The sequence below is a fragment of the Gymnoscopelus microlampas genome (genome assembly GCF_963454915.1).
Source record: "Gymnoscopelus microlampas genome assembly, chromosome: 8".
NCBI classification, from domain to species: domain Eukaryota; kingdom Metazoa; phylum Chordata; class Actinopteri; order Myctophiformes; family Myctophidae; genus Gymnoscopelus; species Gymnoscopelus microlampas.
The window spans coordinates 45120014-45142712 of NC_139945.1; the positions used below are offsets into that span (position 1 = coordinate 45120014).

A 22699-nucleotide genomic window follows, 5' to 3' on the forward strand; every position below is an offset into this window, starting at 1 on the left:
AAAATGTCCCATATCACTTTTTAAAAATAGCTGTTCTACATGCTCACAATGCTTAACGATGAGACACAAGTTCTGAGCTTGCATACATTTTGGGGGTCCTTGGCATGGAAAAGTTTGGGAACTCCTTCCTTAGGTTATCTCCAAGTCAATGTCCATATTCTCTAAAAAGCACTGCACTCATAGAGCAGTCATTTTAAAAGCCGGGAGCATTCAAAAAGACATCCGCTGAGATGGGTTTTAATTAGATGGTCCGTCTGATCTTGGCCTTTTGTACCCACATTGCACTGAAGGGAATCGATTTTGCCATTGAATTCTGCCTCAGACCCATTCTCATGGAAATTGTGTTATCGTCCACAATATGGCATACCCAGTCATGCTCACATCCTAGCGGTTTGGCTGACATTCACAGCGCCTCACATTTTTATTCCGGATGAATGGCAAAAGGCTTCTGTTGTCGTGACTGAGGCAGGAATGACCTGTTGCTAATTCCAGAAAACCTGCTAATCAGCACTTAACAGTAGAAAAGCTTGACTATTATGTATGAAACTGCGTAAAGAGGGAGGTCAATGGAAGTGCACCCATCCCTGCATTAAACAGTGTAGTTTCAAAAGGTATAATGTAGATTTTACATTATTACTGTGTCCTGTTAAGGCTGCAGAAGTTAATGTGTGTGTGTGTGTGTGTGTGTGTGTGTGTGTGTGTGTGTGTGTGTGTGTGTGTGTGTGCGTGTGCGTGTGTGCGCGTGTGCGTGTGTGTGCGTGCATGCGCCCACTCTAGGTGCAGCTCTCTCTATACACGTACCTCTCTGCAGAGTTCATTGGAACAGCAACCATCTACAGTACCATCCGTCGAGTGGGCACAGTGCTGCAGCTCATGCATACACTCAAGTACTACTACTGGGCCATCAACCCCGCTGACAGCAGTGGCATCATGCCAAAGGGCCTTGGTAAGCACATTTACTGTTTTGGAACTGCACATTTATTTATTCCTCAAAATAATTTGCTGTATTTAATGTTAGGTTTAATAGGCTTATTTATTTTGTGATATGCAGTACACAATAAAATGACCTCAGTCTTATTTTAATTATTTATCTGCCCTTCAGTGAACTCTCAGAGTTACACTAATTAACGCTGAGGATTTCACTATGTATACTGTAATGTATACATGCTTATACAGTATATCTCTGCTGTTGGAGAAGAAACCAGCTAACTCCAAAATATACATTTTTCAGGAAATTAAGAAAACCTTATATTTTTAAAACAAAGCGATACTGCCTCATCAAAGTTGGTATTGTGACTTTATATATTGTCAGATACTTGCATGTGTCATTATATTATCACCACTTTACCCAAATCCAGTTAGGAGGTTTTGTCCATCATTGATAGGAACAGCTGACAATGCATCACAACTGGTGAATTAAAGCCCTGATGCTTCATGACACTGCTTATATAGGCCTACAATAATAAGTAGGACTTTAAATATTACAATAACTTCTGCAAAGAGGGGTTCACAGTTGCAGTTTCAGTAGAACTAGCGAGAGAAATGCTACAGTATTCATTTCTTCACTCACTCATTTCTTGTCACATTGATCTCCTTAGAAAACACTACATAGATTTTAGAAATATAATTAATTGTTTTCATAACATTAGCGTCAGTGCTAAGTTTGATAAACAGGTACACTGCATAGTTACTTTTAACAGACTACGGGGGGGGGAAACTGCCTCGTTAGAGTTTGTTTTCTTCCGCCTCGAGTCTGCAGCTGCTCTGTGTGCCACGCAGGGGAGAGGGGGTGGAGTTAGCTGGTTTGGTCGACAGTTTGATGATCCAATGGAGTTAGGAGGTTTTGTCAGAAGTGCTTTTTAATACTTTTCATTGGTTCAATATGTTACAGATGTAAAGGGTGTTCAATAGCATTGATTTATGAAAAAAAAAGCTGAACATTTGAGTTGGCTGGTTTCTGCCCGACAGCGACGATTATACTATATCGTCGGTGTCCAGGACGAACCAGCGAACTCCATTTTCAGCTTTATTTTTTATTTTCATAAATCAATGCTATTGAACACCCTTTACGTCTGTGTAAAATGTTGAACCAATGAAAAGTATTAAAAAGCGCCTCTGACAAAACCTAACAACTCCATTGGATCCTCAAACTGTCCGTCAATACCACGCAACTCCCTCCCTCTCCTCTGCTGCTGCCTTTGCACAACACAGGCAGAGCGTGCTGGCTGCGCAGTCAGAGAGGAGGAACACGGAGCAGCAGGGTTTTCTCCCCGTAGTCTGTTAAAACTATGCAGTGTGCCTGTTTATCAAACTTAGCGCTGACGCTAATGTTATGAAAACAAGTAATTATATTTCTAAAATCTATGAAGTGTTTAATGAGGAGAGCAATGTGACAAGAAGAAAGGAGTTCATAGCATTTCTGTCGCGCTGGTTCTACTACCTCTTTGCAGAAGTTATTGTAATATTTAAAGTCCTGTTTATTATTGTAGGCCTATATAATAAGTGTCATGAAGCATCAGGGCATTAATTCACACGTTGTGATGCATTGTGAGCTTTTGGGAATTTGTACCCTTTTGAAACCTCCCTCAGCAGCGAGTGGAGCTATCGTTGTTCGGACTCCTAACTCCATTTCAGCTTGATTTCTGCTCGTCTGAAACTCCTAACTCTTCTTGTGCTGGATTTGGGTAAAGTGTTGATAATATAATGACACATGCAAGTATCTGACAATATATAAAGTCACTATACCAACTTTGATGAGGCAGTATTGCTTTGTTTTAAAAATATATGGTTTTCTTCATTTCCTGAAAAACTTATATTTTCCTGAACAATGAGCATTTTGGAGTTAGCAGGTTCGTGCTGGACAGCAGAGATATAATGTATTATATTGTATAATATAAAATAATTACATATTACATATACATACCTTTTTTACTTAGTCAGAAGACAAACATAGCCAATCTACAAGCTCACAATGTGTCACATCGCAATGCTTGTCGATCTGCTTTTTTCCTTTTCTCCCTTTTTTTCCGGGCGCAAATGTCCAAAGTAGGGACTCCAAAATAGGGACTCCAGGTTGAAAGTATTCAATGATTGTTCAAAATGATTTAAAGGTTGCCTCTCGTCTGGGGGGACTGTGGCCATCACTGTAGATGACATTGAGGCAAACGCCCCACATCAATACCCCCCCAGCAGGGTGCTCGTTGTGGGCGCTGGAGCTCTAAAACCTAGGCTAGAAATATGACTGCCATCTCCACTCTATAAAACTGCAGCACATCACCAAGCAGGCTGTGTTGGAAGTGAAAGTGCCCTTGAACTGTCGTTTCCTTTCTTTCCCTTCATTTTTCTTCTGTGAAATGTACATTTCCCTGGTCTGAGAGGTCTTTTCATGTGGTACAGACACCATGGACAGTCAGTTTGCTCTGATGTGCTGCACAAAGACTGGATGAAATGTTTTCTCCTAGCAAAAATTTGCATTAACTACAATGGTGTACCACCAGTTATGCCAGAAAAAAACATGTTAATATTATTTTTCAAGGACAGTCATATCAGCGTTAATTATGATTTATGCTAATTTTATTACTATAACTATATTATATTCTGCCGAACAAGGCGGTTGGGGGTTATGGGAGTGGGGGTTACGGAGGCATTGGAGTTGGGGGGTAAGGGGGTGGAGGTTATGGTAATGGTGATTGGGGGGTATGGACTGGTGTTTGGGGAGTTGTGGGGGTGGGGGGGTATGGAGGTGACGGAGTTGGGGGGTACATAGTCTCCCGTAGCCAGACAACTATTCAACAATCTCCGAATGCTACATAGAGTCTGGAACTACACCTCCCGAAATATGAGCAAGGAAGCTGGCACACCCTGTTATACCAGTCTATGCACCTTATACAGTATAATGCTGTTATCCAAACAAAGGGAGGGAGACATGGAATAATTTTGTTTGTATCGCTGTCATTAGTCAATCTTGCACATTATGTCAGCAGAATATTGCTGAAACACCCGCATCAGGAACGTCACATCCATGCCGTCTGTTTAAGATCACAATTGGATTACTTGGGAGTCTCAGTGTGCTGACGTGATATTTCATTAGTGCCTGTGTGGAATTTGGAGAATACATTACGCTACTGTAGGTAGGTATTGGCCAAGTGTAACAATGTGCAGCCCTCAAAATGTTGTTTGAAGTTCTGTGGCTGCTAGAAGTAATTTACTTCATGGAAACCACCCACAAACATGGCCATTTGTGCTCATTGGAGCGCCCGGCCAAGCCGGAGGCACCGTGGAGCAATCAAACTCCAGTCTCCTTGGCAGGTACTTCAATTACCCCTGCACCACCTGGACGCCTAGAGCTTAATCTTTTCTTTTCAGTCTGATCGGACGGCCAATGTGAGATTAGCTGCACACACACACACACACACACACACACACACACACACACACACACACACACACACACACACACACACACACACACACACACACACACACACACACACTGAAGGGGTGAAAACATTAGTCCCCGGCCTTCGACAGAGACAATTACCGTAATGCATGCAGCTCCCAGTTGGAACTGTACTGTCCACGACTCTCTGGCGGCATCGGAACATCCAATGGCACCCCATTATATCAATCATTTTACCCAAAGGGAACCCCACAATCCAGAATAATGTACTGACACTTTCCCTGGTGTGGCATGTACAGGAGTACGTGCCACACCAGGGCACAAGAGAGATCACCTAGTACAGGAGTACAGGAGAGATCACCTAGTACGTGAATTACACCAAAATGTTCATCATGATTGGTATACTTTTTGAATAATAATTTAACCCATCACTGAGGAAATGACACCGTCCCAGCTGTGCGCCCTGGAGACGTGACCGTACGCTGCTCCATGCGACCTGGAAAGGCTGCCATCACAAATTACCTGAACATTTATGGCATGATTGTTTAAATGACTGATGAATTTGTAAACATTAATGGATGGTGTCTGGCATATGGGACGGTGACCTATGGAGAGCATTTGCGCTGGCACAGGTAGGCGTATGAGCGTTGTGTTTAATTTTCTTCTCGACTAAGATTCCAAACTGTGGCTTAGCTCCAGAAGGACATGCTTTGGTAGACGTCACTCACCATGAAAAGATTCCAGTGGACGTGAAAAATGTGCTTAGAGGTTTTAACAGACCCAGATTTGCCATTGCGGAGATGTCTGTCAAAGCTCTTTAAATACATGAAGCATCGAAATCTTAGAAACATTTCAAATGTCAACGTAGTTTTTTGCTCAATTTTAATTGTTTGTAATTACGTCACCTGTTAACCCCATTATTGTAAACAATTTGTAAATAACAATAACAGTAAGATTGTTATCTTCAGAGCTTTTCCACATTCCTGCGTAGGCGCTGCCAAACGTATAGGCTATTGTATTTTGAAAAAATCTACATTTTGGAAATGTGTCCACACACACACACACACACACACACACACACACACACACACACACACACACACACACACACACACACTGCAGTATGTTTGATCTGATCTGTTGCATGGTAATAGACATTTGTGAACCATCTGTTTCTTACATAAAATAGCACAGTTTTCAGTTGAGCCACACATAAGTATACATATATTGTTGATAATGATTTTAATAATATCAGAATAATGATTTTTTTTTAAACTGTACAATTGGAACTCTTGCAGTGGACAACAGTGGGTCTCTGCCTGCCTTGGCAGGTCAGTTTCCCCCCACTATTGTGACAGATGGATAAACAAAGAGACAGACACAGAGGTAGAGTGGCAAGCAGAAAATGAAGTGTTCAATTATGGGAACAAAGAGGAGATGTTTAAAACAGAAGCTCCTCCAGCTCATTCTGTTGTGTAGTGGTTTGTTTCTTCCCTCCAGGTTCTGATAGAGAGTGCTATCAAAGTTAAGCCATGAATCATCCCCTTATGCAGAGAATCACTGCCGACACTCACACAGATGACCATTGTTCAACATCTCTCAGTTCCTGACATGAACCCTCAGGTTAACACACTCTCTCTCTCTCTCGCTCTCTCGCTCTCTCTCGCTCTCTCGCTCTCTGTCCACTCTCGGCTCTCGCTCTCACTCCCCGAGCCTATTTATTACTGAATAATAGGCCATTACCCACGGTCAGTTCTTTGTAGCTGCCTCAGTTTTATTTCCATTCTAAGGGAAACCCTCATTGATACAGAGAGGAACTAGAAAGGATTTTCTTAAACCTAGAATTGTGTTGGAAACTGTGCTGATTAACATTCATAACATACAGCAGTCTGACTGCAGTATTTACGTGAGCATTTCTTTTCAATTTCCATGCCCAGATTTTTGAAGGGATGCAAACGGCTGACCTTGCGATCACAACCCTGCTTCTCTAACCTTCAGACTACTGATGCCTGTTCTGAAATCAGCCTGATGTGAACGTTTCATCCTGTTTGTCATCTGTCATTTGTCATGCAATATATCAATACCTATATATCTCTGCTGTCCGGCAGCATCCAGCTAACTCCAAAATGTTCATTTTTCAGGAAATGACAAAAACAAAAAAAAGTGGATTTAGGAGGTTTTGTTCATCATTGATCAGAACAGCTGAATGGACCTCCACGCTCACAATGAAGTTTGAGTTCAAAAGGGGGTGGAGCCTTGAGTCAGCTAAACCAGCTAACTCCACCCCCCTTTGGTGAACTTAGCTGGTTTAGCAGAAAGTTTGATGACCCAATGGAGTTAGCTGGTTTTGTCAGAAGCACTTTTTAATACTTTTCATTGGTTCAATATTTTTTTAATCAACACTCAGACGTAAAGGGTATTCAATGGCCCTGATTTATGGGAAAAAATGCAAAAGCGGAAAAATGGAGTTAGCTGGTTCCTGCCGGACAGCAACGATATCAAATAAATCGTTGCTGTCCGGCAGGAACCAGCTAACTCCATTTTGACGCTTAGTTAGCTGGTTTTGCTGACTCCAGGCTCCACTGAGCTTGGAGGTCCATTCAGCTGTTATTATCAATGATGAACAAAAAAACCTCCTAACTCCATTTATTTTCATTTCCATTTATTTTCATTTTCCAGACTTTGAAGTCTGTGTGTGTGGTTTGTGTGAAATATGCAACAAACACTTTGAAGTGTGTGTGTGTGTGTGTGTGTGTGTGTGTGTGTGTGTGTGTATATTTGTACTTGATTTGGTTTTAGATTGACTCTATCTTAGAAAAGCTTCCTGTGGACAGGTGTTGAAAATTAGCACTCGTGCAGTCGTGCTATAGACCATATTCACACGGCGGCCATATTGGAATTTAACATTGAAAGTGCCGCCACCCGGGGTGGCTACTTTCATTGACTTCATAGAAACATGGCCGCTGTGTGAATATGGTCTATACACTGTACACAATGCATCTGGTTTCGTCCAATGTAATTGTGATGTCCATATCAAATAAAATAAATAGATAATAAACATGACATAAGTGTGTAATGTATTTATCACTGACGGCAATCAAAATAAAATGTCTGCATTAATTCAGTGGACATTCATTTTTCTCTGTCTGCCCTTGGGGTACAAGAAGCAAACTAATCAGAGAATGAGAAACACCAGTGGAGCACGGCAAAATTCTGAGTGTAAATTTAACTCTAGGAGATGATTTTGCACTGTGCTCAGCATAATTGGTTGTGAATATGTTGGACGCTGCACTCATGGAAATAGTATTGTTATAAGCCCCACCATGCTCTCTGTCTCTCTGCACTGGGATTTTCTCCCTCTCTCTCTCTCTCTCTCTCTCTCTCTCTCTCTTAATCAGTGTCTGCTGCAATTAGTATCCACATTGCGGCAGCAGGGAACTGCTGTATTGATTACATTGATTGGCTTGTGGAGCCGCAGGACGGTCAGATGTCCACCTTCATTATGTCACTGCGACTGTTAACCGTTGAACATGTGTACTGCCCAGGAAAGGGCTCGAGGTTATCAGTGCCTGGATAGTCCCGCTTAGCCAGACTCACAAATATTGTTTTTGGTATAGGACAACAAAGGAGCCCAGTGCAGAATATCTCATACACTCTGACAGCTAGTCAATGCCCTCTGTAATATGCCATATTTGATAATTCATCTTTATTTGTCATACTAGCATACTGTATGTACGTATACCTACAGTATGACAGCATTTGGCCTGTCAGACATTAAATGAGGTCTGTGACAGCAATGGAGTGCCCTGTGTGATGAGAAGCTAATTGTTATTTATTTATGTCTCTGAGTGACATAAATAACTTTGCATTGATGGAAGCCAGGACGCTTTGATGTGATGTTAGCAGGTGTGAACATCTTGAAATCGAGATGGAAGATGCACAGTACAGTTTACATCACTGATTCTCAACATGGTGTCCAAGGACCCCATGTCAGGATACCTAACACATGATATCAGAACACATGAAAATACATTTTCGGGTCGGGATACCAATTTTCTCCAATCATTGAGGGGGTTCTAGGAGGTCCCCAGCTAAATGACTGATAATTAGGAGCCAAAATGGACCATTACGGATCTGTAACTACAATTGGATACAATACATTTGTATATTCTCAGAGTCAAATGAATACTCAGGATTTTACTGTGTAGATTGGGCCGGGTCCCAGAGATAAACATCTTTTCAAATTCCTGTGGCTTAATGCATATCAAACTGTGGGACCTTGAAATTAATAAGGTTTAGAATCACTGGCCTAGACAACTCTGGACTGCATACTGTTCTTGGAAACACCATACATAGAATGAATGATTTTGATGAGGAGTTTACCTTCAGTAATCCTTGTCTCATCCTGACCTTGTGATCTTGTTAATTCTAACTACTTTACGTTGGTGCCATCGTAACCATGACAACAGCCATTGCCCTGTTATTATGATGCATTATCCATCTCAGTATGCCTGCCAGCCTACAGTATCTCTCTGACTCTCTCTCTGCCTGCCTGTCTCTCTGTCTTTGGCTCTGTCTGTCTGTCTGTCTGTCTCTCTCCAACACAGATGGATTGAGGCCCACCCAAAAGGAGATCCTGTCTCTGAGGGCGTTCATGCTGCTTTTCCTCAAACAACTCATCCTGAAGGTGACTTTTTGGAACATTTCACTTTTCTTTTACCTAATCGCAATATAGCTCGAAAATGTACCATCATCAGTGGAAGTTTCAAGGTAGATTTTGTGTGTGTGTATATATATATATATATATATATATATATATATATATATATATATATATATATATATATATATATATATATATATATATATATATATATATATATATATATATATATATATATATATATATATATATATATATATATATATATTTTAGCTATCCACAGCCTGCCTCTGAGACATAGAGCGAGTAGACAAAAGTGATTCTACCTTGACTCATTCACTGCCACAATGATTGCTTTCCGCATTGCCCACTGCCAGAGATTTTTCATTTAAAAAAAAAGTACTCAGGAGCCAAGATACAGACATTTTAAGTTTTAAGTTAACAAGGAAGTGGATGGGAGTCTAGATCTTTGGGTCAAATTTGGAAAAAAAATAAAATATGTTTTTTACGTCAGTGGCAGTATTGGTTAATTACGTCAGTGGCAGTGAATGAGTTAAAGTAAGCATTAATTAGACTGATTCATTTAATTTAATTAATTAGACCTGTTAAAAGAAAGGTGAAGTGTTCCTTTACCGGTTTCCTAGCCTTGGATCAAGACTGTCACAGAGTCTGACTTTTGCTTTCGTATCTATGATAGTTTTGGTCTCTACCCTGAGGAATACAGGGAACTTCCAACAGAATCGACACAGATTAAAACACATATACATTGAAAGATATGGACTAATACAGTGCACACAGGTTCCGAATGTCGAGTTAACATCCGGGCTACACGGTCAGCACTTTATATGTTTTTTTGTACATGTACGGAGAAGTATAGGCTTTGTGCGCGGATGTTCACTGACTATAGGGGGAGTAGAGACCCTTGGGCTTCGTCCACACGTACACGGGTATTTTCATAAACGTAGCTTTTTATATGCGTTTTGGGGGGTTCGTCCACACGCAAACGCGTTTTTGCTCCATGTAAACGCATCTTTTGGAAAACTCCTGCCACAGTGTAGATTTTTAAAAACTCCGGCTATGTGTTCCCGTGTGGACACGGTAAACGGAGTTTTTGCATGGGTCGTTTAACGTTTAGCCGTTGTCGTGTGGACAGAGAGATTTTTTTAAACAGGGCCGTGTAGACGCGGAGGTTTTCAAAAACGAAAACGAAATATCTGCGTTTATGAAAATACCCGTGTACGTGTGGACGAAGCCTTAAAGGGATATTTCACTTTCAGAAAAACTTTTGGTGATTTTATTATCTACTCAAGCCTTTGTGAGCCCCCCAGACAGTTTTTAAGTTGCTCGATTCAGTATTTAGATATTTGATTTTCATTTTATCAGACACGCCCCCTTCCTATACAAACCCATTGTAACTTCAAACTCCATTTTAACCATGTTAGATTAATCAAAAACACCTGTCCTTGGTTCTGGTGACTCACCCCGCCCTCCTAATACGTGAGGGGGCTGTGTTTTTCCGAGATTTGTTTTCATTTATTTTATTTTATTTTTTTATCGTATTTTATTTTTTTCATTTTCCCAAAAAAAATATTAAAAATAAATGAAAAAAGTAATTGAAAAAACACAGCCCCCTCGCGTATAAGGGGGGTGGTAGGAGACGGGTGAACCAAGGACGGGTGTTTTTGATGAATCTAACATGGTTAAAATGGAGTTTGAAGTTACAATGGGTTTGTATAGGAAGGGGGCGTGTCTGATAAAATTAATATCTAATATCTAAATATTGAATCAAGCAACTTAAAAACTGTCTGCGGGGCTCACTAAAGCCTGAGTAGACGATACAATCACCAAAAGTTGTTTTGAAAGTGAAATATCCCTTTAAGACTATACTGTACATCTATGACAGTCTTGATCGAAGGCTAGGTCTGTTTCCATGCTTCAGAAGTGCCTGCCTGGTAATTCCTCAGATTTGAAGTGGAACAGGAAAATGCTGACATAATAAATTGTATTATCTTCCAAAACCTTTCCCTGGACTGTAGACAATGGCAAACAATGGATTTTTATTGTACTCATTTTACCTTTATTTAACCGGATAGTCACCATTAAAAATCTCCTTTTCAAGGGAAACCTGGCAAAGATAGGCAACAGCATACTGTAATATACAAACACATTTATAATCAGATGAGACAAATTTAAAATTACATTTAATAATTGATTTTTACATAGACGTCCATTTCATAAATGGAACAATTAAAAACTATTACTATGTAACTATTGACATACAGTATATTATCTGCCTCTAATTCTTTTGGATTTGAAAGTGTTTAGCCAGATTAATTCATTTAGTTTCAAGTCAATCTGCAACATATTCCATGCCGAGGGTGCAGAATACCCAAAAGACCCTTTTCCTAATTTTCCGTGCGGGCGTTAGGGACAGAAAGAATACAGACATCCTGAGTGTGCAAAAGGTATTGTCCACATAAATAATATGGGAGCTGACCAAGCCTTTTGTATAAAGGTGTACCAAAGACAGCCTATGGGTGGCCAGAGCAGGCCACCCTACCTTGGTGTACTGTATAACTCACAATGGCGAGTCAGAGCTTTACAATTATTTGGTAATGAAGCTCAAGGAAGCATTCTAAGCTGTGTGCAAATGGAGTACAATTTTAATAAAACAAATAAAAAATTAATGAAAGTTGAAGTGGAATTAAATCTATTAAAAGCTGATTTAAAAAGATGCCATTCCATATTAACTTTGGTGTGCTAGTGGGAAATGCCCATCCCCATTTAGTTGCTAATCAAGTTTTTGGAAGTGAGAGCAGAGCTTTTTACGGAGATTATTTTTATGCTGCTTAACCATTTTGCTCCTAAAGCAAACATTTATGGAGGCGACGGCTGTCTGACATGGTATTTGTATAATGCACAGTCTGCATGCTAGCTCTGGTTTCTTTGTGATGTTTTTGTACAGCAATCTCCTCTGTTGTTGTCAGTGTCCCAGCTTCCTCTGTCTCTGCAAATAATTATCCTGTCACATGCAGCAGTAGTAGGAGTTTAGCCTCACAGTTCCAGGGAATGGCATAAATAAGATGAATGTAAACACTGGACAGAAAATAGATTTTCAGGCTGTATTCTGCCACCCAGCTGGGCTTCTTAGGCAAATAACAATTATTGTACAGTTTAATGTGTTTTGCTGCGATCAATAAGAGGGAATCTGTGTTCTCATTAGAACAGTTTCAGTTGTGCGTTCCATTTAAGCACCGTAATAAGAAGAGACACTGGAGACCAAATGCTAAAATGTGCTCACAATAATAATTTCTCGCATGGTAGCATCTGTCAGCTGTAGCCAAATGAGAAATGTTTCTATGTATCTTGACACACTACAGCATCAGTAGACTGTGCCTAAAAGGTGATGCTGTCAGTCATAACACTGGAAAGCACACATTTTGTCTTTCAGCTTACTACAGAAGCTGACAAAAATGCAGTTAATATTATTGATGACATTTCTCCCAACCACTTGTGCTTTTTATCTGTCTTTCTACCTTGACATTCTTTCAGGACCGAGGTGTGAAGGAGGATGAGCTTCAAAGCATCCTGAACTATTTGTTGACAATGCATGAGGTAGGTTTTTCTCCACCGCAGTTGAGCTTACATAGACGTTAGTCAGGCTGTAACATTCATGTTTTTCAGCAGCGCAGTTGGTTTGGAAGTTTGACACACAGCAGCGGAATGGGTACAGCTGGTGCTACAATGAATAATGAAAAGGCATAACTCATAGCAAGGTATTTATTTCACCATCTTATTGTCCATCTGTGCATCCCGTCCAGTCAATATGGTTCTCCAGATGAAAGGAAGATGGTTGTAATACATTTTTGCTGGGATATGGGTATCATGTAAAAATGTCACGTTGTCAGTGGAATATTGCTGCACACCCCCATAAGGAACGCAACATCCACAGTCACAGTTCCGGCGCAGAATTGCAGGATATTTTGTTAGCACCTGTTTGAAACTCTGTTTACCACCATCAAACTAGAGACCACAGGCTACTGTGCCATTTTCATGCACAAGTGCTCAAGGGTGGATGTCAGAAGGCACTGGTTCAAGAGGGGTAGCCACCTTCACTCTTTTATATATTTATTTGGTCATCTGAAAAGTATTTTCAATCTGCATTGTTTGCGTGATACAGGGGCTCTCCATAGATGCCACACTGTCTGGGATCCAGAGGAATCACTTCTCTGCAGGTCTGGGGAAAATCTTTCTCAATTCTCAAACTGTCCCCTGTTATTTCTGCAGGATGAAAACCTCCATGATGTTTTGCAGTTACTGGTGGCTCTCATGTCTGAGCACCCAGCCTCCATGATCCCTGCTTTTGACCAGAGAAATGGAATACGGTAAGCCTTTGACTGAGGGGAAGAAAACCACAAAATAAAACCACACACAAAGACACACTCACACACACAGAGGACTGTGGTTATTGTTGTCGGTGTACAGGATGTATACAGTAATTCACTTGATCACTCAGAAAAAAAAACAGGGAAAAGCAATGATATGAACATATTTATTTAATAATCAGATCATGTGTGATCAAACATAGCATATGATCCTGTGAATAATACATGCACAACATCAACCATTCTACTTGTGAGTTCAGGGGAATTCATGGTGCAAAGGCTGCTGTTTTGATTAGGACCTTCATTTCACGCTTATATAAATTCACTCTGAAGGGAAAAGGCTCCAAGATAACTAGTGCAAACTCTGTTCATTAAGGCTATATTTTGTCCTGTCAGGATAGTGTGCTATTGTCGGCCTCTTCTGTTTGCTTCTGTTCCAGGGTAATATACAAGCTCCTGGCCTCTAAGAGCGAAAGTATTCGAGTGCAATCCCTCAAGGTCCTTGGTTATTTCCTTAAGCATTTAGGCCACAAGTAAGTACCCCATTCCACTGACTTCATAGCTCATTAGATTACTCATCAGCATTTCCTTTCTATGTTGTTATGTTGCTATTGCCCTCCTACATCCCTGTAATATGAGGGAGGCTCAATGAAAAAGAAGAATACGTACTGGTTGGTAGCCAAAATAACATGAAAAAAGCTTGATTTTCTCAAAAATAATGCATCTCATACCGCAATTTACTAGTAAGTAGAGTGTATGTGCAGTTGGAGGAAACCGAAAACTCCCCACAGGGTGCCGGGGTTCTAAATGAGGGTGCAGCACTCTGTGGGATGCCTGGATTCCTGGCAGGCTGCCCTGTAACCATCACTTCAGAGAAACCAAGGAGAGGGGCAGAATGGGTCCAAATGACTGTCTCCCGTCCTGAAATAAATGAATAAATGAAGCAGTTAGAAAACAGGGATAGACTTCATACACAGTACTGCAGAGTGTGGAGATGAGAGTGAGTGCCTTTGGGGGGAAAGGCTGTTCTTCAAGATGCAAGGGATTGAAGGAGGGAGATAGAAAGAAAATGAGATTGTTTTGTATGCACTGGAGGTATCGGGGCATCAGGTGTTGTGGTGTTACCAAGGCCTGTCACTGCCACTTCATGGTAGACTGCCTGGGGTGCAAATGAAAAGGCCTCTATTCTCAAGAGACATTTGTGCTTAATGAAAGTCTCCCGTTCATCCCTCACTTTGAAAGCTTTCTTAAATATTAAACCCCTTTCCAAATGTAGTGTGAGCTCTACTGTAAGCTCATTTATAATTGATATAGGTTCTATTATGATTGGATCAGGCCATTTGTTTTTTATAATTGGATTTGTGAAGGTGAATTCCAAACGAATTCTGAGATTCTTAGAAGTGTTAGTACAGCTTAGATTTTTAAGTCTGATCTAACAAATTAAAAACAAACATCATTAAAAAAATCAGTGACGCCGTATTTCTCTTATTTTATAGCAATGTGGCTTAAAATTGCAAAACATAGAGAGTGGAAGATATGTAACAGGCATGGTGATGACATACTGTAGGCTCACACCATCATCAATACAAAGTATACATTTTATAGTAGCTTCATCATCTATCTATAAATTCACAAAATCTGTCTATCTGTCTGTCTGTCCGTCTGTCCGTGTAAAGGCATGCGTGTTGCAGATGACCCGGGTGTGTGTTTAGCTGAGTGGGAATATAGTTGGACTGGTGGTTGTTCAGAACCGAAAATTCACGTAATGTATTGTGTCTGTCTACAACCCATCGGCTTCACAGATTGGCTAAGCTATGTGTTTGTGCCACTGCTCCAATATAAGTAGTAGCGTGCACAATAGAACTCTTTACTGAGCAATGCGCAAAATGTCTTTATATGTCTGTCTCACCTTTATGACCATGTATGCCACAACATTGCGGTTTATGATAACATCAGGGATCCCCGTATCTCCATCTTTAGTCAATCGGTCATATGGTAGCGGATACCGCTCTGGATACTCTGACAGCGGGTACAATGGGTACTCAACAAATACAAGAAGCACAACGGGTATTGTATAAAATCAACTCAATAATATACAGCAATTTTAGGATCACAAAATAATGAATTTGTCCATAAACTAGTTACTGCTGTGAGAGGTGTCAGTGTGAGACAGGTATGGGCTTAAATTAGTGCCAATAATATTTTGTACTTGTAAAAATAATTTGTATTTGTAAACACATTTTGCATTTGTAAAAAAAATATTTGTACTCGTAAAAATAATATGTACTCGTAAAAATATTTTTTGCATTCGTAAAAAAAATATTTGTACTCGTAAAAATAATATGTACTCGTAAATAAAATATTTGTCTTCGTAAATAAAATATTTGTATTCGTAAATAAAATATTTGTATTCGTAAATAATATATTTGCCTTCGTAAAACAAAGTTTTGTATTCGTAAGATAAAAATGTGTGTTGTAATTGTAGAATTACATTTACAATGAACATTGTGACCAGAAAAAAACAACAGCTTGCTCGCTCCAAGATCTGTTCTACGGATTGCAAAACTTTATTTTGGTACTCTGCACTTCCGGGTCTGAGCCAATCACGTGAGGCCTTTTCCACTACCCAATCATAAAGCTCCATAGGTCTCCATGGCAATATGGCAAACGGGGTTGCCATGTTGCAACCCCACTACATTAACTGCAACATAATTCCATTGCTCAGGAAATAAACAACGGATTACAATAATATAACATTCCCTATAATCAGTAACATGTAGGTGATACCTATGTCTATCAAATATGGTTTTATTGAAAGGCAATCAAAGGCTAGATCGAGTTTAGAAAGCAAACAAGTCATGTCTGGGGGCCTCAGTGCGGCTGCAGATTTGATTGAGTGTGAGACTAGGACCCACATGCCATATGTCAAAATGAGCGGCTTCATCGGGAATCGTGCGCGTGTATTTTGCTAAGAGATTGGTTACATAGTTTAATTGATATTAATTTATTAGTGCATTAAATTTCCCCATCCACTTTAATGGGAAAATTTAAAAACTCGATTTCAAGTATTTTTTTCCCAGAAACTGTAAGGGCTAGAGTTACAAGACTTGGAGGGGAGGTTCATAATTTAATCCGAAATTATCAAAAAAAGAAATACACCAGTCGGCCTCATGGTGGCGCTATAAAAGCCGCCTTTACGTTTTGGCCTATAACTCTTGAACCGTAGGTTGTAAAATAAAAATCATTTTTTCCCTAGATTCCTTGGGTCATGACGCAACTCCCCATATAGGCCACGCCCATTTGTGCCAGGATAGATTTTCCGCCATTTTGAATTTTCTTCAAAACACACTTTTAGCTCCTCCTCCCACATATTTTGTCCACATTTCACAAAAATCGGTACACATGATCTCTGGACCCATGCAATAAACATCTCCAAACCGAATTTTGATAGTCCATACGGTTCTTCCATAAATGGCTTCCAAAATTTGCGGGAGGGGCCTGTTTTACAAAAAAGCCCCCACCCCCTCCTCCTCCTCCAGCATTATAGGCTTGACAGCACTGCTACTGACCTATAGGGTGTACCAACGTCGCGTCACCAAAAGTTCGCCACGCCCACCTTTTCGATGCTACAGCCCTTGAGGGATCAGACTGTACATAGAGACACGCTTAAGACTAGAGAGTGACGGTGGTTTGGGTTTGTAAACATTAACTTCTTTGCCGACTACATAGTGATCATTGCACACTGCACATGTGTGGCTGGTCTATGAGAAAGCTGTCGCAGCTCTCCTCTTCAAGATTGAATACAGTGTGAGGCTAACAATGTAGGCTATTCAAGAGACGTAGTATGGCTTGGATCTCAGCTGTACCACACAAAGATTTAACGTTCAAGAACCTACCCAAATACAGCCGTGTTTGTTCACGTCATTTTCTCAAAGGTACATTTTTACCAAAAACATGAAACTGCTATTTTGTTTCTGCTAACTAAAAGTAACTAGGTAATGCAACTATAGGGTGGTCCAGAGTGTTAAGTGACTTTTTTTCCCCTCTCTAACGATTTGACATGCGGGCTGCTCTGCTCATAGACCGAACATTCCACTACCGTGCGAGGTCTCCAACTTTAATAAAAACTAGACGCGTAGCAATTCTGGGAAATTGCAAAGTGTGATTGCGCCGACGCCGGTCGGCGGTCTCGGCCGCGGGACTCGAGGGATACGCCGGGAGGAATACCTATTTATTTAGTGGGCCCCTCCCACTAAATAAATAGGCGAGTACATATTATTTTTACGAGTACAAATATTTTTTTTACGAATGCAAAAAATATTTTTACGAGTACATATTATTTTTACGAGTACAAATATTTTTTTTACAAATGCAAAATGTGTTTACAAATACAAATTATTTTTACAAGTACAAAATATTATTGGCACTAATTTAAGCCCATAGACAGGCTTTAGAAAGGCTTTTTCTCAGCTTCTTGATTTGAGGTTTAACAACATCGAAGTACATCTTCTTCAACTGTTTTTAGATTTCAATATAAAAAGCAAGCCTCTTGCACACCTACAAAGGTGACAGGTGCGTGGGAGGAGACCAAACTAGGGCCCAACGCACTGAAAAAGAAAAAACTCCCGCACACTGTCTTCAAATGCAATTAAAACATTTTAATTAAAGACAGTGTGCAGGAGTTTTTTCTTTTTCAGATTTCAATAGAACACATCATTTGGAAGCTTACAATCTGTACTTTCATTATAAAAAAATCTGGAAAATGTCATAATATTAGACCCTGTCACAGATAAGGCTTAGCTGATAAATACTGTCTTAAAGGTATCTGTAATTCTGCCTCAAAATGTCCTACCTGCTTAAGTATATTACTCTCAGTACAGGGATATTCAATCTTTTCTGTATCCCTACTTTTCCACTCAAATGGCATAGCTGCGTAATTCATCTTCAAAATGATGTAGCCTACTTTATTTCACTTTTAACTTGACTGATGCTGTACATTAAAGTTTTGGGCATAAGTCTAGGCCTGCTCTGAGCTTTAATGTAGCCATTTCACAAGCGTACGCAGACCTGTATGAGCCAGGCCATGGCCAGGTTTGAATCATCGCTCTGCCCTTTCCTCCTTATTTCCATATTTATACTCTTTATAGAGTAACTCCACTCTCCTCCTAAGTGTCCAATTTGCCAGCCTAGGCAAACAACAGAAATTGTCGACTTGTTAAGAAAGTCCCCACCTGCCTTGAGGCAGTGGCAGTGAAGTGGTGTGGCTTCAACTTAACAGTGTGACAGCAGTCCTTGTGCCGTTTGCAGGAGCAGTTTGTCACTGTTAAACCCAGTCACCTGTGGTATGCCTCTGCAGTGTCTTTCCTAGTGACAGGGTGACTTCGTTATCCTACGAGCCTCCAACGGAATTCTCCCCAATTTCTGACAGCATGCAGCTCCATGACACTTGTCTCCAGAGCCCAGGTGGGGAGGCACAGGGAAGGCAGGCTGACGCTGCTCACTGATCCTGAAGCTCCAAGCTGCGTTCTTTACCATTGTGCTTGTGTGTCTGTTTCATTTTTGTTTCTTTGTGGGGTTTTTTTCCACAGGAGGAAGGTTGAGATCATGCACACACACAGTCTCTTCACCCTCCTGGGGGAGAGGCTCATGCTGCACACCAACACTGTGACGGTGACGACGTACAACACTTTGTACGAGGTGATGAACGCTTTTCTTTCAATGGTTGTAGAAACTTTGCATCAAAAGCCTCTAAGACAGTGGAGTCGGGGTGCACGGTAGCAGTCTGTTGGAGCTGCGCTACAATGTTATTTATTCATTTAATTGATAAGATTACAAGGCTTGCAAATATGCAGGAATCACTGCTTTAATTACATTTTCCAATTAATATTCATACAATGTATGTTTTTATTTTAAGGTATTCTTTAATTCCACTTTGAAATTGCACTATAAATAAAGTGTGGGGTCGCAAAAAAGAATCCATCATGCAATGGGGTCGTGGCATAAAAGAGAGTTTTTGAGAGAGGGTTTGAGAACCCCTGCTCTAAGACTTTGAAGGGAAATCAGATTTGCTTCTCAAACTGTCCACTCCACACTGTCGTTTGCAAGTGATCAAATCAGATTTGTGTATTCAGACATTGTCGACCTATCTGCATTGGTTGCTGTGGTGATGATATAGTGAGTAATGGTTCATTTATACAGGACGGTGTCGCTTTCTGAAAATAGCAGATCTACAAGCTCACAAATTTGTGACCTTGTAGATCGGATATGTTTGGTCGTACGATTAAGCGTAAATCAGACTTCAGTGTCCAAGTGTCCAGACTGAGACACATCCTTAGAATTGAGTTTGAGTCTGTTTCCTTGTGGTTTTATGCTGATCATACTTAAAACCAATCTGATTCCAATCTGGATTGGCCAAAAATCCGATTTCGGTTGCCAGTTTAAACATGGCCAAATAGAGACAAAATAGTTGATTGATCTCCCTGCTTCTTGTTAACAGATTCTCACAGAGCAGGTGTGCACGCAGGTAGTTCACAAACCTCATCCTGAGCCCGACTCCACAGTCAAGATACAGAACCCAAGTAAGTCTGTTGTTGCATGCGAGTACAGTCAATGTTTGCATGTCATTTAAACCCTCTGCACTTCTATAAACACTTGGTACAATCTTTTTTTCCCCTACACCCAATCTTTAGGCTGAACATATCCAACCTACAAGCTTGTGTTGCTTCACGCTGATGGAATTTCATTTGGTACATTTACTGTGTATTCCTTTTCTTTGCTCACTCCTTGTTTTTCTGTGTGTATGTTCACAGTGATTCTCAAGGTAGCAGCCACCATACTGAAGAGCTCCTCTCCAAGCACAGAGCTGATGGACGTTCGGCGGCTCTTCTTGTCTGACATGATCAAGCTGTTCAGCAACAGCCGTGAGAACAGACGGTGAGCGGAACTCTCAATCACCCACAGCATCATTCAGCGTTCAGATTAATATATCAAAGAAAAGAGGGGGAAAAAGAGACATCCTCTTCTGTGTTCGCTGTCTAACGTACTCCTCTAGATGTTAAATCATCCTTGGATACAGTAGATCACGCCTATTCAACTGATGGTCCAAGGGCCACATCTAGCCCGCTTCGAACTGTGGATTACCGCAACCATCTCTGGAAAGAGATGTTAGATGTGTTGAGATTTTTCAAAACTACATTTTTGGGTTTCACAAACCAAATGCTGTTGAGCTCCATTGTATTGCGGTGACCTTGGCTAATCACACACAAATTACTGTATTATGCTCAATAGATAGGGTATGGGGTTAAGTGGGAAAATATGTTCTTTTGTATTTTAGGTGAACTGACCCTTTAACAATATCAAAATGAATTATGTATTCATCAAGTGAAACTGTAATATGAATCAAACTGAAATGATATACTCTGAACACTGTCATTATAGATCTAAAAATAAAATTGATGAAATACATTTCATCAATCAAGTACATTTAAGTACTTGTACCACTGTACCACTGTAGCTGAATGATGTGTTGACGGTGTGAGACGATGTGTACCGCAGGTGTCTGCTGCAGTGCTCGGTATGGCAAGACTGGATGTTCTCGCTCAGCTACATCAACCCCAAGAACTCTGAGGAGCAGAAGATCACTGAGATGGTCTACAACATCTTCCGTATTCTGCTCTACCATGCCATTAAATATGAGTGGGGTGGCTGGCGCGTGTGGGTGGACACTCTCTCCATAGCCCACTCCAAGGTGAGTCCTTTTCTTGGTGTGTATTAAATGAAGAGGAAACACTGCCCTCTGCTGTACAATAACATTGTACAGGGTAAAATCACTAACAATGGCTTTTTGCCCAGGTGACATATGAGGCTCATAAGGAGTACCTCGCTAAGATGTATGAGGAGTACCAGCGACAGGAGGAGGAAAACATTAAGAAGGGGAAAAAGGGTTTCGTCAGCACAATCTCTGGCCTGTCCGCCCAAGACTCGGGCATCAAGGGAGCCATCGAGATCAGAGAGATCGATGACAACTCTCAGACCCAGACACCAGAGAGCGAGGCGGACTATGAGAGCACTGACTCGCGTAACCTTCTGGCCGAGGGAAAGGGTCCTGTGGAGGCGGTCAGCGGGCCAGAGGGGACGTTGGATGGGGTCAGGGTCGAAGTTCATGACCTTCTGGTGGACATCAAAGCAGAAAAGGTTGAGGCAACGGAGGTCAAATTGGAGGATATGGACTTGTCCACTGAAACTCTGAGGTTACCTGAGCACAGGGCACTTGTAGGGGTGGACTCCTTGTTGGACAATGTTTACTGTGCTGCTGTGGAAAAGCTCAGCAATAATGTAAACAGTGGGTTGTGCCTTGCAGACAAAGATCCAGGGCCTCTGATTACGCTAGCCGACGACAGCATCCCTAACGGCAACTTCTTGTTCAACACGGTGACGAGCAGTGTGGCAGACAATCTGCTACCGGAGCGGAACCCAGCTGATCCACGGATTCTGCCCCGCCCCCAGGTCGATACCTGTGCCAGTGATAATGACTTGGGCTTACTGGCTCGCATGGCAGGAAGCCCTGAGCTGGGCTCCATTCCCAACATTCTGGAGGAGGAGGAGAATGAATTGCAGTCAGCTCTGGGAGACATCACTTCCATGACTGCAGCCTCCTCCAAAGGGTCGGTGGTCACTGAAGCTGCAGCTACAACTGAGGGAGACCCATCTGCTGCTAAGACCTGTTGTACCGCAGATGCAGCCAGCACGGCTTCTGACACGGAACGTTCAGATGACGGAAAGGACAAAGAAATTAAGAAGATTCAGACAACAACCACCACACAGGTAGGTCACATCATGATCATACAGTCTGAACTTTAATATGAAAAAATCACACCCTGTGTGAAGGTAGCGGCGCCTTTGATACATTTTGTCATCGATATGTGTTTATAGCCACGTGTCACGTGAAGCTTGACCAATCACTTTGTTGACGTACCTGACCAATCAGAACGTTGACGTACGCACACGGACAAAGTCAGGTATAGAGCAGGATCCGCTCTATATAGAGCGGCTAGCGCCGCTAAAAATGAATAGCTGTTAGGCTGAAAACTCACTTGTTATACACCTGTCAATGACTGGTCGTTTTATGGTTCTAGAAGTTCGGGCCGCTATGCAGCCCAGCCCTCATATCTAGAGTTCGTAGCTCACACCTACTTCGCACGCCGATCCGACCAATATGCCCTTATATGTCCTTTATGTCCCTAATATGCCCTT

General features: G+C 41.2%; 1 protein-coding gene across 5 annotated transcripts in view; it reads left to right on the forward strand.

Moving 5' to 3' along the window:
* LOC311049825 (neurobeachin-like) overlaps nucleotides 1–22699 on the forward strand; it is a 302517-nt gene that overhangs the window by 118135 nt on the left and 161683 nt on the right. For all 5 annotated transcript variants that reach the window (XM_084063694.1, XM_084063693.1, XM_084063690.1 and 2 more), the window contains exons 13-22: nucleotides 778–946; nucleotides 9007–9086; nucleotides 12615–12677; nucleotides 13350–13447; nucleotides 13888–13980; nucleotides 19036–19144; nucleotides 19944–20025; nucleotides 20257–20380; nucleotides 21002–21194; nucleotides 21299–22270. In XM_084063694.1, the coding sequence (XP_083919820.1) occupies nucleotides 778–946; nucleotides 9007–9086; nucleotides 12615–12677; nucleotides 13350–13447; nucleotides 13888–13980; nucleotides 19036–19144; nucleotides 19944–20025; nucleotides 20257–20380; nucleotides 21002–21194; nucleotides 21299–22270 (1983 nt within the window). The remainder of the gene's footprint in view (nucleotides 1–777; nucleotides 947–9006; nucleotides 9087–12614; nucleotides 12678–13349; nucleotides 13448–13887; nucleotides 13981–19035; nucleotides 19145–19943; nucleotides 20026–20256; nucleotides 20381–21001; nucleotides 21195–21298; nucleotides 22271–22699) is intronic.